The sequence below is a fragment of the Arachis duranensis genome, chromosome 8 (genome assembly GCF_000817695.3).
Source record: "Arachis duranensis cultivar V14167 chromosome 8, aradu.V14167.gnm2.J7QH, whole genome shotgun sequence".
NCBI classification, from domain to species: domain Eukaryota; kingdom Viridiplantae; phylum Streptophyta; class Magnoliopsida; order Fabales; family Fabaceae; genus Arachis; species Arachis duranensis.
In genome coordinates this window covers 21,603,703-21,618,347 of record NC_029779.3, presented here as the reverse complement: position 1 = coordinate 21,618,347, position 14,645 = coordinate 21,603,703, and the positions used below count along the sequence as shown (strand labels likewise).

At 35.7% G+C, this 14,645-nt stretch overlaps 1 protein-coding gene across 5 annotated transcripts; it reads left to right on the top strand.

The window, feature by feature from the left end:
- LOC107461291 (protein CELLULOSE SYNTHASE INTERACTIVE 3) lies at nt 1-13,910 on the top strand. 5 transcript variants are annotated; one of them, XM_021129032.2, is made up of 8 exons: nt 1-79; nt 385-486; nt 1,095-1,192; nt 1,406-4,517; nt 5,611-8,155; nt 9,907-10,226; nt 10,571-10,684; nt 13,507-13,910. In XM_021129032.2, the coding sequence occupies exons 3-8, from the start codon at nt 1,134-1,136 to the stop codon at nt 13,669-13,671; spliced, it is 6,315 nt and encodes a 2,104-aa protein (XP_020984691.1). In that variant the 5' UTR covers nt 1-79; nt 385-486; nt 1,095-1,133; the 3' UTR covers nt 13,672-13,910. The 5 variants fall into 5 exon arrangements, with proteins under 5 accessions (XP_020984691.1, XP_020984692.1, XP_015935252.1 ...); XM_021129033.2 differs by having other exon boundaries at nt 9,772-10,226; nt 10,593-10,684; XM_016079766.3 differs by having other exon boundaries at nt 9,772-10,226.
- The last annotated feature ends 735 nt before the right edge of the window (nt 13,911-14,645 follow it).

Genomic DNA, 14,645 nt, shown 5'->3' with positions numbered 1-14,645 from the left:
CAGTCTCTGTTTCTGTGTCCTTTGTTGTGGCTCCATTCTCTTCTCAGGCTTCTGAATTTCGAGTTACATGTAAAAAATAGTAAGCGCACACAATACCTCCCTCCGTTATTCTTCCTTGGATGCGAGATTCGAGAATTCTCTGGGTTCTGCATTCTCTTGTTTCTCTTCCTCTTTCTCGCGATTTTGTTTTGTATTATCATTGCTCAAACGATCCATGCACCTCTTCGATCTGATCTTTGTTCGTTTTAACCATTTTATTATCCGGATTTCCCCTAGTTTCTGTGTTTTTTCTTCCTTTAATTGTTTATTATTCGCAGAGATCTGAAATTCGGTTCCGCATTTGATCCGTTTCGGGCTAAGTTTGGTTATATATACATTTTGCAGAGTAGAATTGGGTGTGAATTGAGGACGATGTGGTTGGGGCGTTGGGTGTAGCTGGATGGAGGGAGGAGTAACTGCGACATTTGCATTTCAATCTTCCAAGAGGTAGTTTTTTTTTTTTTGGGTTTTGAAATTTTTGTCAATTTCTCACTCTCAGTTCCCCTGTTGTTTTTGTCTTCCTTTTTTATTATTATTTTTTATTTAGTGGTTGAAGCGACAATACGAAACTGCTTCTTCCGCATTGTGTCGTTTTGGTAATGATGAGATTTTACTGAGGATACTCTGCAGTAATTTAGAAATTGACCCGCTTGTCACTGTCACTTTTTGTTGAGTCAGTGTAAAATTGATAGTTACGTTCATTTCTTTCAAATTTACCATTTTCTCCGTGATTCCAGTTAATCCATTGTATTTTATTCTGTTGCTAGTAGGTTTTTTGCATTGCAATTGGTAGACTGTGCCCTGGATTTATGGCTGACTGGCTTGTATTGATTAAGCAGATTCATTCTGTGTCTGATAGAAAACTAGAGCAATGATCTGAGGGCTGTATTTGCTTAGAAATTGGTCTTGTGATCTAATGAAAGCAGAGTACATACTGATGCAAGTGCATGTCAATATTCTCCCCCACCCCCAACATTTTTTTTTTTGGCATACCAAATTCCTAATAAGAGATGAACTTTATGAATGCCTAAATTTCAGAATGCTTAAATTTTCAGGCATCCTGCCAGTAGCATATACTGGCGTTTTGTGTGCAAATGTCAAAGTCTCCCTCTCTTGAGAAGCACCAGTCCGTTTATTCTTCTTCTGAGCCTAGGTCAGTACTTCTGTTTCGTAATCAATAGGAACTTATTCATAGTATCTTACTTTATAAAGCAGGCAAATGATGTAAATGAGTGCTGTGGACTTCGTTGAAATTCAATGTACAAGTGATGGATGTCTATGATTCAGCTGAGCTTGACATGAACTTCACTTGTAATTGTGTAAATACTGACAAGTTGCTGCTGAATAATTACCCAAAAATATACAGGGAGTTTATTATGGCTACAGAAATAGAGGATCCCGAGTCTACTATGTCAACAGTTGCTAAGCTTGTGGAGCAACTGCATGCCAAGTTGTCATCAGCACAAGAGAAGGAACTTATCACAACACGATTGCTAGGTATTGCCAGGAGAAGAAAGGATGGCAGGGCACTTATTGGCACTCATTCTCAAGCGATGCCATTGTTCATAAACATTCTTAGAAATGGAACCTCTCTTGCGAAAGTTAATGTTGCTACTATTCTCAGTGTACTGTGCAAAGATGAAGACTTGAGGTTAAAAGTTCTTCTTGGTGGTTGTGTCCCACCATTGCTGTCAATTTTAAAATATGAATCAACTGATGCAAGAAAGGCGGCAGCTGAAGCAATATATCAAGTTTCCATCGGAGGTCTGTCAGAAGATCATGTTGGTATGAAAATTTTTGTTACAGAAGATGTAGTTCCAACGTTGTGGAATCTACTAAGTCCTAAGAACAAGCAAGACAAAATTGTTGAGGGTTTTATTACTGGAGCATTAAGAAATTTGTGTGGTGACAAAGATGGCTACTGGAATGCAACATTAGAAGCTGGAGGTATTGAAATCATTGTGGATCTCTTGTCTTCAGACAATGCTGTTTCTCAGTCAAATGCAGCTTCTCTGTTGGCACGTCTAATGTCGGCTTTCAGTGGTAGCATCCCAAAAGTAATAGACTCTGGAGCAGTTAAAGCTTTAGTTCGACTTGTAGGGGAGGAAAACAATATTTCTGTTCGAGCTGGTGCTGCTGATGCTCTAGAGGCCCTTTCTTCAAAGTCAACCAATGCGAAGAAAGGTATTGTTGATTCTGATGGTGTTCAAATCCTTATTGGAGCCATAGTTGCTCCTTCAAAAGAATGTATGCAATCTGATGGCGGCCAGGCTCTTCAAGGGCATGCAACACGAGCTCTAGCCAATTTATGTGGTGGCATGCCTGCATTAATAATATATCTTGCAGAACTTTCCTGTTCTCCTCGTTTGACAGCTCCAGTTGGTGATATAATAGGCGCTCTTGCTTACACCCTTATGGTCTTTGAGGAAAAAGTTGATGATGATCAGGATCATTTTGATGCAACTAAGATAGAGGATATTTTAGTAACTCTTTTAAAGCCTCGAGATAACAAGCTTATTCAAGAGCGTGTCCTTGAGGCCATGGCTAGCCTATATGGTAATGTCTATCTCTCGAAGTTTCTCTATCAAGCAGACTCAAAGAAGGTTCTCATTGGGCTTATAACTATGGCTGCCATTGATGTGCAAGGGTATTTGATACGTTCACTGACAAGCTTGTGCTGTGACAGGGTAGGAATATGGGAGGCGATAAAAAAAAGAGAAGGTATTCAGTTACTTATATCTATGCTGGGATTATCTAGTGAGCAGCATCAAGAGTACTCGGTTGAACTGCTAGCAATCTTAACTGACCAAGTTGAGGACAGCAAGTGGGCAATCACTGCTGCTGGAGGGATTCCACCATTGGTGCAGTTGCTGGAGACAGGATCGCAAAAAGCAAGAGAGGAAGCAGCTCATGTTCTTTGGAGTTTGTGTTGTCACAGTGAAGACATCCGTGCTTGCGTTGAAATTGCTGGGGCCATTCCAGCATTTCTGTGGCTTCTTAAGAGTGGTGGACCAAAAGGACAAGAAGCTTCTGCTTTGGCACTGATGAAGCTTGTCAGAGTTGCTGATTCTGCAACGATAAATCAGCTATTAGCAATGCTCCTAGGAGATTCTCCAACCTCAAAGGGACATATAATCCGAGTTTTAGGTCATGTACTTACTGTGGTTTCACAGAAAGATCTTGTGGAAAAGGGATGTGCAGCAAATAAAGGCCTAAGATGTCTTGTTCAGGTTATCAATGCATCAAATGAGGAAACCCAAGAATTTGCAACTTCAGCGATAGCTAATTTATTTACCACAAGACAAGACATTTGTGATGGTCTAGTAAATGAAGACCTTGTGCTTCCTTTAATGAAGCTTCTGACTAACAAAAATCAAGGTGTGGCCATTCAGTCAGCTCGAGCATTAAGTTCTCTATCACGTCCAACCAATAGCAAAGCTGCAAATAAGTTGTCTTATATAGTACTTGAAGGAGATGTTCAACCACTAATTAAGTTGGCTAAAACATGCTGTGTGGATGATGCAGAAACTTCTGTTGCTGCTTCTGAATCTGCTGTTGCTGCTTCTGAATCTGCTGTTGCTGCATTGGCCAACCTTCTTTTTGATCCTTATATTGCTGCCGAGGCCCTGGCTGAAGATGTTGTTCCAGCTTTAACAAGAATTCTGGAGAAAGGAACCTTGGAAGGTAAACAAAATGCATCACGAGCTCTTCATGAATTATTGAAGCATTTTTCAGTAGGAGATCTTCTTAAGGGAGACGAACAGTGCCGTTTAACTTTGCTAGCCCTTGTTGATTCGTTAAGATCTATGCATATAGATGAGACTGAAGCTGCAGATGCTTTAGATGTGATTGCATTGCTAGCTAGGACAAAACATGATGTCAGCCTCACTTATCCTCCATTGTTGGTTCTGGCTGATAAATCTTGCTTAGAACCCCTTGTCTGCTGCCTTGCTGATGGTCCACCTATTGTGCAAGACAAGGCAATTGAAATTTTGTCCAGACTTTGTGGAGATCAGCCAGTTGTTCTTGGTGACTTGTTGTCTTCTAGTTCCAGATGCACTGGATCATTAGCTCATAGAATAATTAACTCTGCTAGTTTAGAAGTAAAAGTTGGAGCAGCTGCCTTACTAATTTGCACTGTAAAGGATAAGAAAGAGCTCTCAATGGATTTGCTTGACACTTCTGGATATCAAAAACCATTGATTTACTCCTTAGTTGACATGATGAAGCAAAGTTCTAATTGTTCATTGTTAGAAATCGAAGTTTGCACCCCTAGAGGTTTTATGGAGAAGAATGCATTTCCAGAAGTTGATGAGTCAGAAATTCCTGATGCAGCCACAGTCTTGGGTGGTACTGTTGCCTTGTGGTTACTCTCAATTATTGCTTCTGTCCAGGTAACAAACAAATTAATAATTTTGGAAGCTGGTGGACTGGAAATTCTCTCTGAGAAACTTGCAAGACATGTCTCAAATCCACAGGTATACCAATTTAACCCACTTTCATTGTGTTGTCTCTTTGATAACCAATTTTTAGTGAATCCTTGTTTCCAAAATTTAAACTATTAGGTATATACATAATTAAATTTATATCTAACAGAGCCTCTTCTTGCAATGGCCCATTGCCCTTCTTACATGGACAACACATAGGTCTACTTTACCGTTTGTTGAAATTTTAATTATTATTTACAATGGTTGGACTCTAGACCTTGCGTTCTAGAGATTTTGATACTTGTCGATGAAGTTTACAACCTTAAGTAGTGCCACATGAATGACATCATATCTAACTAATGTGATAGCTCATTTGCTGATATCCATGTACTCTGGAATATAAAATGCCTAATTTGCCATCAAAGGCTGTGCAACAGCACTAGTTTCTACCTGCCACCTACATAGGCATTTACTGCTTTAAACTGGCTTGAAAATATCCTTTTACAATCAGACATACAACAATAACTTGGGAGCTCTACATAGAATTTGCAAAAGAAAGAGGAGAGCAACAAAAATTGTCTTTCATTTTAGATCTATGATGTATTCGAATTCAATGGATTTGCAAAGCTGTTCTTAACATTTTTCTGAAAAGAGAATGGTTTGGAAAGTTTCTATTGAAGAAGGAATAATGAGAATTGGAGATTTATTGGTGTTCAGCTAGGAACTGAGTTCAGGATGTACTTTGGGAAAGATGTGGGTGAAAATCCAGGCTAAGTGCAGCCTGCCGAATTGTGTTCCGATTTTAAAATTATTCTATAATTTGTTTCTTTTTATACAAAACTTTGAACTCCTCTCTCATACAATTTTAATTTAACATGCTTGTTGGTCTAAAGCCCTACTTTTTTTTTAATGTACACTGTGATAATTTTTTTTCCGTGTAAGGTTGCCTGGGCCTGAATTCGTCTGAAGCAAGAAATATAAATTCTAGTATTAATCAATTGCCCCTTAAAATACTATATTTAGTATACATGGTTGATGATTGGTATTGAGCATTTCTGGTTCAAAGATTTATTTGTCTGTTAGATTGTGGAAAAAATCATCATTGCTGAATCTGATAGACTACTTCATTTCTCCCTATCGACAGGCACAATATGAGGATACTGAAGAAATATGGATCAGCGCATTACTCTTGGCCATTTTATTTCAAGATACAAAGGTCATTCAATCTCCTGCAACAATGTGCACTGTACCTTCTCTGAATCTACTTCTAACATCTGAGGAAGTAATTGACAAATATTTTGCTGCCCAGGCTATGGCTAGTCTTGTTCAAAATGGTGATAAGGGAATAGGTCTTGCCATTGCAAATTCTGGTGCTGTCCCAGGATTGATAACTATGATTGGGCATATAGAAACAGATATGCCAAATCTCATGGCTTTATCAGATGAGTTTTCCTTGGTGCGAACTCCTGATCAAGTTGTTTTGGATCATCTATTTGAAATTGAGGATGTAAGACTGGGATCTGTTGCACGGAAATCTATACCTCTTTTAGTAGATCTCTTGAAACCAATACCAGAAAGGCCCGGTGCTCCAGCAGCTGCCCTTAGACTCTTGATTTCCCTTGCAGATGGGAGTGATACAAATAAATTAATACTTGCTGAAGCTGGAGCTCTGGAGGCTTTGAACAAATACCTGTCCTTGAGCCCTCAAGACACTACTGAGGCTACTATTTCTGACTTACTGAGAATATTATATTGCAATTCTGACCTAATTAATCATGAAGCATCGACAAATTCACTGAACCAACTCATAGCTGTTTTGCGTCTTGGTTCAAGAAATTCTAGATATAGTGCAGCTAGAGCACTCCATGAACTCTTTGATTCTGTGAATATTAGAGACTCAGAATTAGCTAAACAGGCCGTTCATCCATTGGTTGACATGCTGAATAATACGTCAGGAAGTGAGCAGGAGGCTGCTTTAATGGCCTTGGTCAAGTTAATGTCAGGAAATTCTTCAAAAGCATCTCTGTTTATTGATGTAGAAGGCAACCCCCTTGAAAGTTTACACAAAATATTGTCCTCCGCTTCATCCTTGGAGTTGAAGAATTATGCTGCGCAACTCTGCTTTGTACTGTTTGGTAATAGTAAGATCAGAGCAGAACGAATTGCCTCAGAATGCATAGAACCCCTTATATCACTGATGCAGTCTGATTCTGAGAGTGCGATAGAGTCTGGGGTTTGTGCTTTTGACAGATTGTTAGAAGATGAACATCAGGTAGAGCTTGCAGCAGCCTGCAACATCGTGGATTTCCTTGTCAGCTTGGTTTCTGGTACAAACTATCAGCTTATTGAGGCAACCATATCTGTTCTCCTCAGATTGGGCAAAGATAGGACTCCAACCAAATTAGACATGGTCAAATCTGGAATTATTAATAACTGTCTCAAGCTACTACCATTAGCACCTAGCTCATTATGCTCTACTATAGCTGAGCTGTTTCGCATCTTAACAAATAGTAATGCAATTGCCAGAAGTTCAGAGGCTGCAAAAATTGTAGAACCCCTTTTCCATGTTTTGCTATGTCGAGATTTCAACTTATGGGGACAGCATAGTGCCTTACAAGCACTTGTAAACATATTGGAAAAGCCACAAAGTCTTGCAACTTTAAAGCTTACACCTAGTGAAGTTATTGAACCCTTGATTTCTTTTCTGGAATCCCCATCCCAAGCTATTCAGCAACTTGGCACAGAACTCTTAGCTCATATTCTTGCACAGGAGCATTTTCAACAGGATATTTCAACAAAAAATGCAGTTCCACCTCTTGTACAGCTTGCAGGAATTGGAATATTGAACTTGCAACAAACAGCAATAAAAGCATTGGAAAAACTTTCCAAAACCTGGCCAAAGGCAGTTGCTGATGCCGGAGGTATTTTTGAGCTTGCAAAGGTTATTATTCAAGATGATCCTCAACCGCCACATGCACTCTGGGAATCAGCTGCTTTAGTTCTCTCTAATATATTATATTCTGATGCGGATTACTATTTTAAAGTTCCTGTGGCGGTTCTTGTAAAACTGTTAAACTCAAAAGTTGAGAATACAGTTAGCATAGCCCTTAACGCATTAGTAGTTCATGACACAAGTGATGCTTCAAGTGCTGAACAGATGGTGGAAGCTGGAGCTATAGATGCTCTGCTGGACCTTCTAAGATCTCATAATTGTGAAGAAGCATCTGGTAGATTACTCGAAGCTTTATTCAACAATGTGAAAGTACGAGAGATGAAGGTGTCGAAGTATGCTATAGCACCATTATCACAGTATCTATTAGATCCGCATACCAAATCAGAGCCTGGCAAGCTTCTTGCTGCTTTAGCTCTAGGAGATCTTTCACAGTACGAGGGACATGCTAGAGCTAGTGACTCAGTTTCTGCATGCCGTGCATTGATAAGTTTACTTGAAGATCAGCCAACTGAAGAAATGAAGATGGTGGCTATATGTGCATTGCAGAACTTCGTCATGAACAGCAGGACCAACAGAAGAGCTGTTGCAGAAGCTGGGGGCATATTGGTGATTCAGGAATTGCTGCTGTCTCTAAATACAGAAGTTGCTGCACAAGCAGCATTGCTGATCAAATTTTTGTTCTCTACCCACACTCTACAAGAATATGTGTCAAATGAGCTAATCAGGTCTTTGACAGGTATATTTTAAATGCTACTTCTGTTTATGTGTTGTCCAATCTAGACTTGCACTATTCAATCCCCAACTACATTTGGCATTTTTGTTAGTAATCATGTCTGTTTGATATTACCTGATTTGTTCTTTACTTGAGATGCAAGTTAATTCCTGTTCATATCTTTGGTTTAATGTATGACAATAACAACAATGGGGATCAAACAGAGCCATTGCATCATATCATACTATCATCTATCATCTTTGTAGTAAGCCTATTTCTGCTTAGTTCTCTCTTTGGTTTAATGTAGTCCCCAGAAATTCGTTCAATAGCACACATTTTCAAGCTTCAAAACCTGTCATACTATCATTTACTTTGCTTTTGTCAACACAATCTATTCTATGACTTGACTACAAAATTGTATGGGATGCTTTGATGGGCATTATTAAACTATAATATTAGTGAGTACAGATGTCGAATTTTGATGTACTAGTTTTAAATTTTCAAACTTCAAAGAAAGAATTACACTAGAACTGCGACGATTAAGTTATATTTTGAGCCTTTTCTCGGGGTCCTTGTGGACTTATTATGGTGACAGGAGGGGGCTTCCAACGATGTTTTCTGTATGTATTCCGATTTGTAGTTCTCGGGGTCCTTGTGGACTTATTATGGTGACAGGAGGGGGCTTCCAACGATGTTTTCTGTATGTATTCCGATTTGTAGTATAAAAGTTTTAATTTAATGTTTTACAGAGATATAGTTTTAAGCAAGAAGTGTAGTCATATGTGAGGAATGATTGTTATTTGAAATGCCGCTTTTTGTTTGAGCCAGTATAATTGGAAATGTCATGGTATATAAATAAGTTGATCTTCGTCCATTCTCTTCATTTCCAATTGTAAATCCTAATTTCGCTGTTTATTCTTAAGACAAGGATTCTATTAAGATGAAGAGAAGAATAATACAATATAGTGGATAAGAGTTTGTTAAGTATCTAAGGAAAGTGGGAAACCACACCTTAAAAGCTAGCTGTTAAGGGAGAAGAATCACTCTCCTTATATACAACATCAAGCATCCCATACTAACAACCATGCTCTGATACCATTGTTAAATATCTAAGGAAAATAGGAAACCACACCTTAAAAGCTAGCTGTTAAGGGGGAAGAACCACTCTCCTTATATACAACATCAAGCATCCCATACTACTCGATGTGGGACTTTGAGCACCCATAATACCCAAGTCCCTAATAGAGTTCCTCCATACATGAGCAAAAAACAGCCAAAAGAGTTATCTATGAAGCATAGCTTTCCAGTCTCTCAAACTGTCCGAGGAAAAGTGTTCTATAAATATCATGAGCTTTACACAAAATAGATGGCACATGTCTAATCCTATCCTATAAAACTTGCTTGTCAGAAGAGTTGTCATTGAAGCAGCGTGCATTGTGCTGCAACTAAATACGAAAAATACTAAGTTTGTTATGTACATTTCTCTTTGTAGTTTCATTTTAGCATAAGGGGAAAGGGGATGGTGTATGAAGGATTTTCTGCTGCATGGCAGCTAGTATAATAAGTTTCTTTTCCTTGTCTATTAGATAAATACCAAATATATTACTTATAAGTTTAGTTGGTTTGTTATATATATATAGCTTCATTGGAAAGAGAGTTGTGGTCAACTGCCACAATCAATGAAGAGGTTTTGAAAACACTGCATGTGATATTCATGAACTTCCCTAAGCTCCATGTGTCCGAAGCTGCAACACTTTGTATTCCTCATTTGGTAGGAGCTCTTAAATCTGGTGGTGAAGCAGCTCAGGACTCCGTACTTGATACCTTTTGCTTGCTGAAACAATCTTGGTCAACTATGCCAATAGATATTGCAAAGTCTCAGGCTATAGTTGCTGCTGAAGCGATCCCCATCTTGCAAATGCTCATGAAAACCTGCCCACCAAGCTTCCATGAGAAGGCAGATTCTCTTCTGCACTGCTTACCAGGTTGTTTGACTGTCATCATTAAGCGTGGAAATAACCTCAAGCAAACTATGGGAGGTACATATGCATTTTGCAGGTTGACAATAGGCAATGGTCCTCCAAACCAAACCAAGGTATTCTTTCCTAAGAATAATCAATTTGCTCCATCATGCAAGAGCACCAATTTTATATCTAAGCTTGTACATTTTGCTGTTTATTAATTTTCATTTGGACCTGAAATGTCAGTCCTTTGTTCTTTTTTATTTTCTTTTCCTTTTTAAAATATTCATGGACACAGGTTAACATTCTGTCCAACAAACTTTTGTTTGCTCTTCTCAAATTTCCTAGCCCAAAAAGTTTTAGTTTTGATTGTATAATTCTGCCAAAATTTATTTGTCAGATATGATCTACTTTTGACTCAGTCCAGTTTTTCCTGTGGAAGAGCATTTATTTTTATCGTGTTGTGTTTGCTTCTTAGATGGTTCATGGTACTTCTCCAGAATGGAAAGAAGGATTCACGTGGGCATTTGATGTGCCTCCAAAGGGCCAAAAACTTCATATTGTGTGCAAAAGCAAGAATACTTTTGGGAAGGTAACTGGATATTATTCTGCTAATGATTACTCATTCTCTATTTTCATGCATTGAGTCTTACCAGTTTGATTTTGGAAAGGATGAATTTCGCTAATTTATGTCCTTATATCTTGTCTAATATTGTGTTTAGGGCTGGAAGTGAGTCGAGCTTGACTCATTAACACTCGAGCCTATTTCTTAAGCTCAAGCTCGGCTCACCGAAAACTTACGAGCTAGTTTAAGCTCACGAGCTAGCTCAAATAATAGGAACATAATCTATAATTCTATATCAATAAATTATATTTTAAAAAATATTTAAAAAGATCAATATTATTTATTGTCTATCTATCAATAAATTATAAATTTTTTATTTATATCCTACATCAAAATTATATATAAAAATAAATATAAAATTTTAAATAAAGATCATTAGTATATATAGAATTATATATTACTATTTCATAGGTATATATAATATTAAAAGTATAGATTAAATGTATATAAGATATGTGTATTAATAATTATATATATATAATTATTCTGTTGGTCCCTATAGTTTCGCGAAATTTTTAATTAGGTCTCTATACTTTTTTTCCTTTTAATTGGGTTCTTGTACCAATTATTTTTTTCAATTAGGTCCCTCTTGACAGTAATTGGTTTAATTGTATAGGGACCCAATTAAAAAAAAAATTGGTGCAGAGACTTAATTAAAAGGAAAAAAAAGTATAGGGATCCAATTAAAAAAAAGTTTTGGTGCAAGAACTCAATTAAAAGGAAGATATCCAAACATAAAATTACTTTTACTTTTTTATAAAATCTTTTAAAAAAAGATAACTCGAAAAAAGATCTTTTCTTAAAAGCTCACCCAAACAAGCCCAATATTATTTTGATAAAAAAAGATTTTTTTTTAATGAAAAAAGATCTTTTTTTTTTTATTTTTTAGCGTGTTTGACAAATTTCTAGTAGTAAAAGTAAAAGCACCAGAAAAATAAAAAAAAATCTTTTTTGAGAAGTTGTAGTTTACATCTTTTTTTAAAAGATCTTTTTTCCTTAAAAAAAAAGATGTTTTTCATGTAATAAATAAACAAAAAAGTACTTTTATATTGTTATACTCAAATATAGGGCTTGTTTGGGTGAGCTTCTAAGAAAAGATCTTTTTTCGAGTTATCTTTTTTTAAAAGATCTTATAGAGAAGTAAAAGTAATTTTATGTTTGGATATCTCATGTAAAAAGGTCTTTTTATCTATCAATTATGTTTGGGTATAACAATATAAAAGTACTTTTTTGTTTATTTATTACATGAAAAACATCTTTTTTTTAAGGAAAAAAGATCTTTTAAAAAAAGATGTAAATTATAGCTTCTCAAAAAAGATCTTTTTTTTATTTTACTAGTGCTTTTACTTTTACTACTAGAAATTTGCCAAACACGTTAAAAAATAAAAAAAGATCTTTTTTCATTGAAAAAAGATCTTTTTTTAACAAAATAATGGCGCCCAAACATGCACATAATTGATAGATAAAAAGATCTTTTTGCATGAGATATCCAAATATAAAATTACTTTTACTTTTTTTTCATAAGATCTTTTAAAAAAAGATAACTAAAAAAAGATATTTTCTTAAAAGTTCAGCCAAACAAGCCCTTTAGCTTATCAAGCTATTAACGAGTCGAGTTTAAGCTGGCTCATGAGCTGAATTGACTCACTTCCAGCCCTAATTGTGTTGTTGACTGCCACAAGGATTACTACCTATCCGTGTCAATAATAACTGCACTTCCTTGTTCTGTGTGACCTGAGGGTGACAAAATTGTTCTATGTTGGTTGAAAATGTGTTTGGTTTAAGAAAACATTTTCAATTTTCAGTTTCACTTTTCATTTTCCAAAATAGCTTGCTTTTTCAATTTTTAAGAAACATGTTTGTTTTGTTGTTTTTTCTATTTTCTCAATCAACATAAAAGTCCCAAAAATTTCATTAAAAAAAGGGGCAAAAAATTAGAGGTAGATCAACAATGGTGGAGTAGATCTTTCTATCCAGTTTTAGCTCTAATAATAAGCAGTGGTTGAAGCTTTGCACAAAATTGAACTCCTCATAGCATGGATAACAGAGATTCAGAGGACATCAACGAATGGCAAGAAACAGAACAAGTCTTGGATGGGGAATGGTGATGGTTAATAAGAACTAACTTCAGGTTCTCGTCGACCAATCTTCTTCCACTGACCACCCTCCAATAATTCGACATCAACAAGCATAGTTGTATGAAACAGTTTCAATGGCGTTGTCTGAGGACGAGGACAGAGCTTTGTCGCCGTGGTCCATTGAAGGTGATACGGATGTGACTGCGGAAGCTATTGAGCACAATCGGATTGGAGGATTAGGGTTGCAAAAGAAGAAGGAAGCTATTGAAGTTGCGGTTAGCAGCAGCTGACGAGGGAAGAGGAGGCTCAGTGATGGTGAGAGGGAGGAGGAGGAAGATGAACCGCAGAAAAGAAAAAGAATCATGTTGAAATAATATTTCTAAACTGCCACCGTGTTTTCAGTTCAGTAATGGGTATGGAAAACAATGAAAAACATGAATTTGACCTTCTCAAAATTTTCTATTTTTCCCGAAAACATTTTCTAAAATTGTTTTAAAATAAAATGAATCAAACATGTTTTCACATTGAAAACAGAAAATAGATAAACCAATCACACACTAGTATGTCTTAACTAATTTGACATGGTAGAAAATATAATGATCCCTTAGCTCTTTCTCGAACCTTCCTGCTTACTCAAGTACTCGACCATTCAAACACTCCTAAACCTTCTGCTTTAATTTCTGACTTAAACTCTTGTGCCTTTCTCTCCAGACAACTCTCGGAAGAGTCACTATCCAAATCGATAAAGTTGTGACTGAAGGAGTTTATAGCGGAATATTCAGTCTTAATCATCATGATGGCAATAAAGACGGTTCATCCCGAACTCTTGAAATTGAGGTTATGTGGTCCAATAGGATTTCTGATGAAGATATTTAAAGGATCGCAGGTTGCTTTTCTGTTTAGAAGCTCGAAAAATTGATTTGCAGCATGCATGATAAGGTGCGGCGGATGTATGTTTTTGCCTGTAATTATTACATATTTGATAAGGCCCAGTGTTGTAGTTTGGCAGACGAAGTTTATTCAGTTGTTAGTGTAAACTAGTATATAACCCGCGCTATGCGCGGATGTAAAAAGTTTAGGACATTCTTCATATACGATATCAATTATATATAACTGAAGTATATAAATTTATTGTTTACTTAGATGATATTTAATAAATGTATTATTATTAGGATTATTATTTTTGTGACTTAATGATTTAAAATGTTTACGAATAAAATATAAAGAAATTATAATAAAAAATTAATTAATGATATCATTTTTAAAATTTAACTCCCTTTAAAATACGCAATAAATAAAAAGTAATTGATAAAAGTTATATAAAATTATAAAAATTTGTATATCTTTATAAAAAATTATGTAAAATTGACATAGGAGTTACTTTATAAAAATTCTGTTTTTTAAAAAAGACACAACATATTTTTAAATTGACGAAAATATGCTTATAAGTATTGTAAATCCTATGATTGTGTTTAGATGTACTAATTCGAGTTTTTAGAATCTAAATAATTAATTGATATTCCTTTTTTAACCAACTGTTAATGTAAATATAAATTTATATTTAGATAATAAAAATTAATATTTTTTTAAGAATAATAAATTGAATAATACATTAATTATTTTAGTCCTGGTAATTGATTATTAGGAAGAAATTTCCAAGACTAACATAAAAAAACATGTGAAAAATCTACGACATGTTTGCTGTTGTTAATTGCCTAATCTATCATAGTATCATTGTACCATATTAAATATAAAATGTTTAAATACAAAATATTAACTAAAATTTTGTATTTAATGTTAAAATAATATATATAGATATCGAAAAATTAATAGTAAAATATAAAAAAATC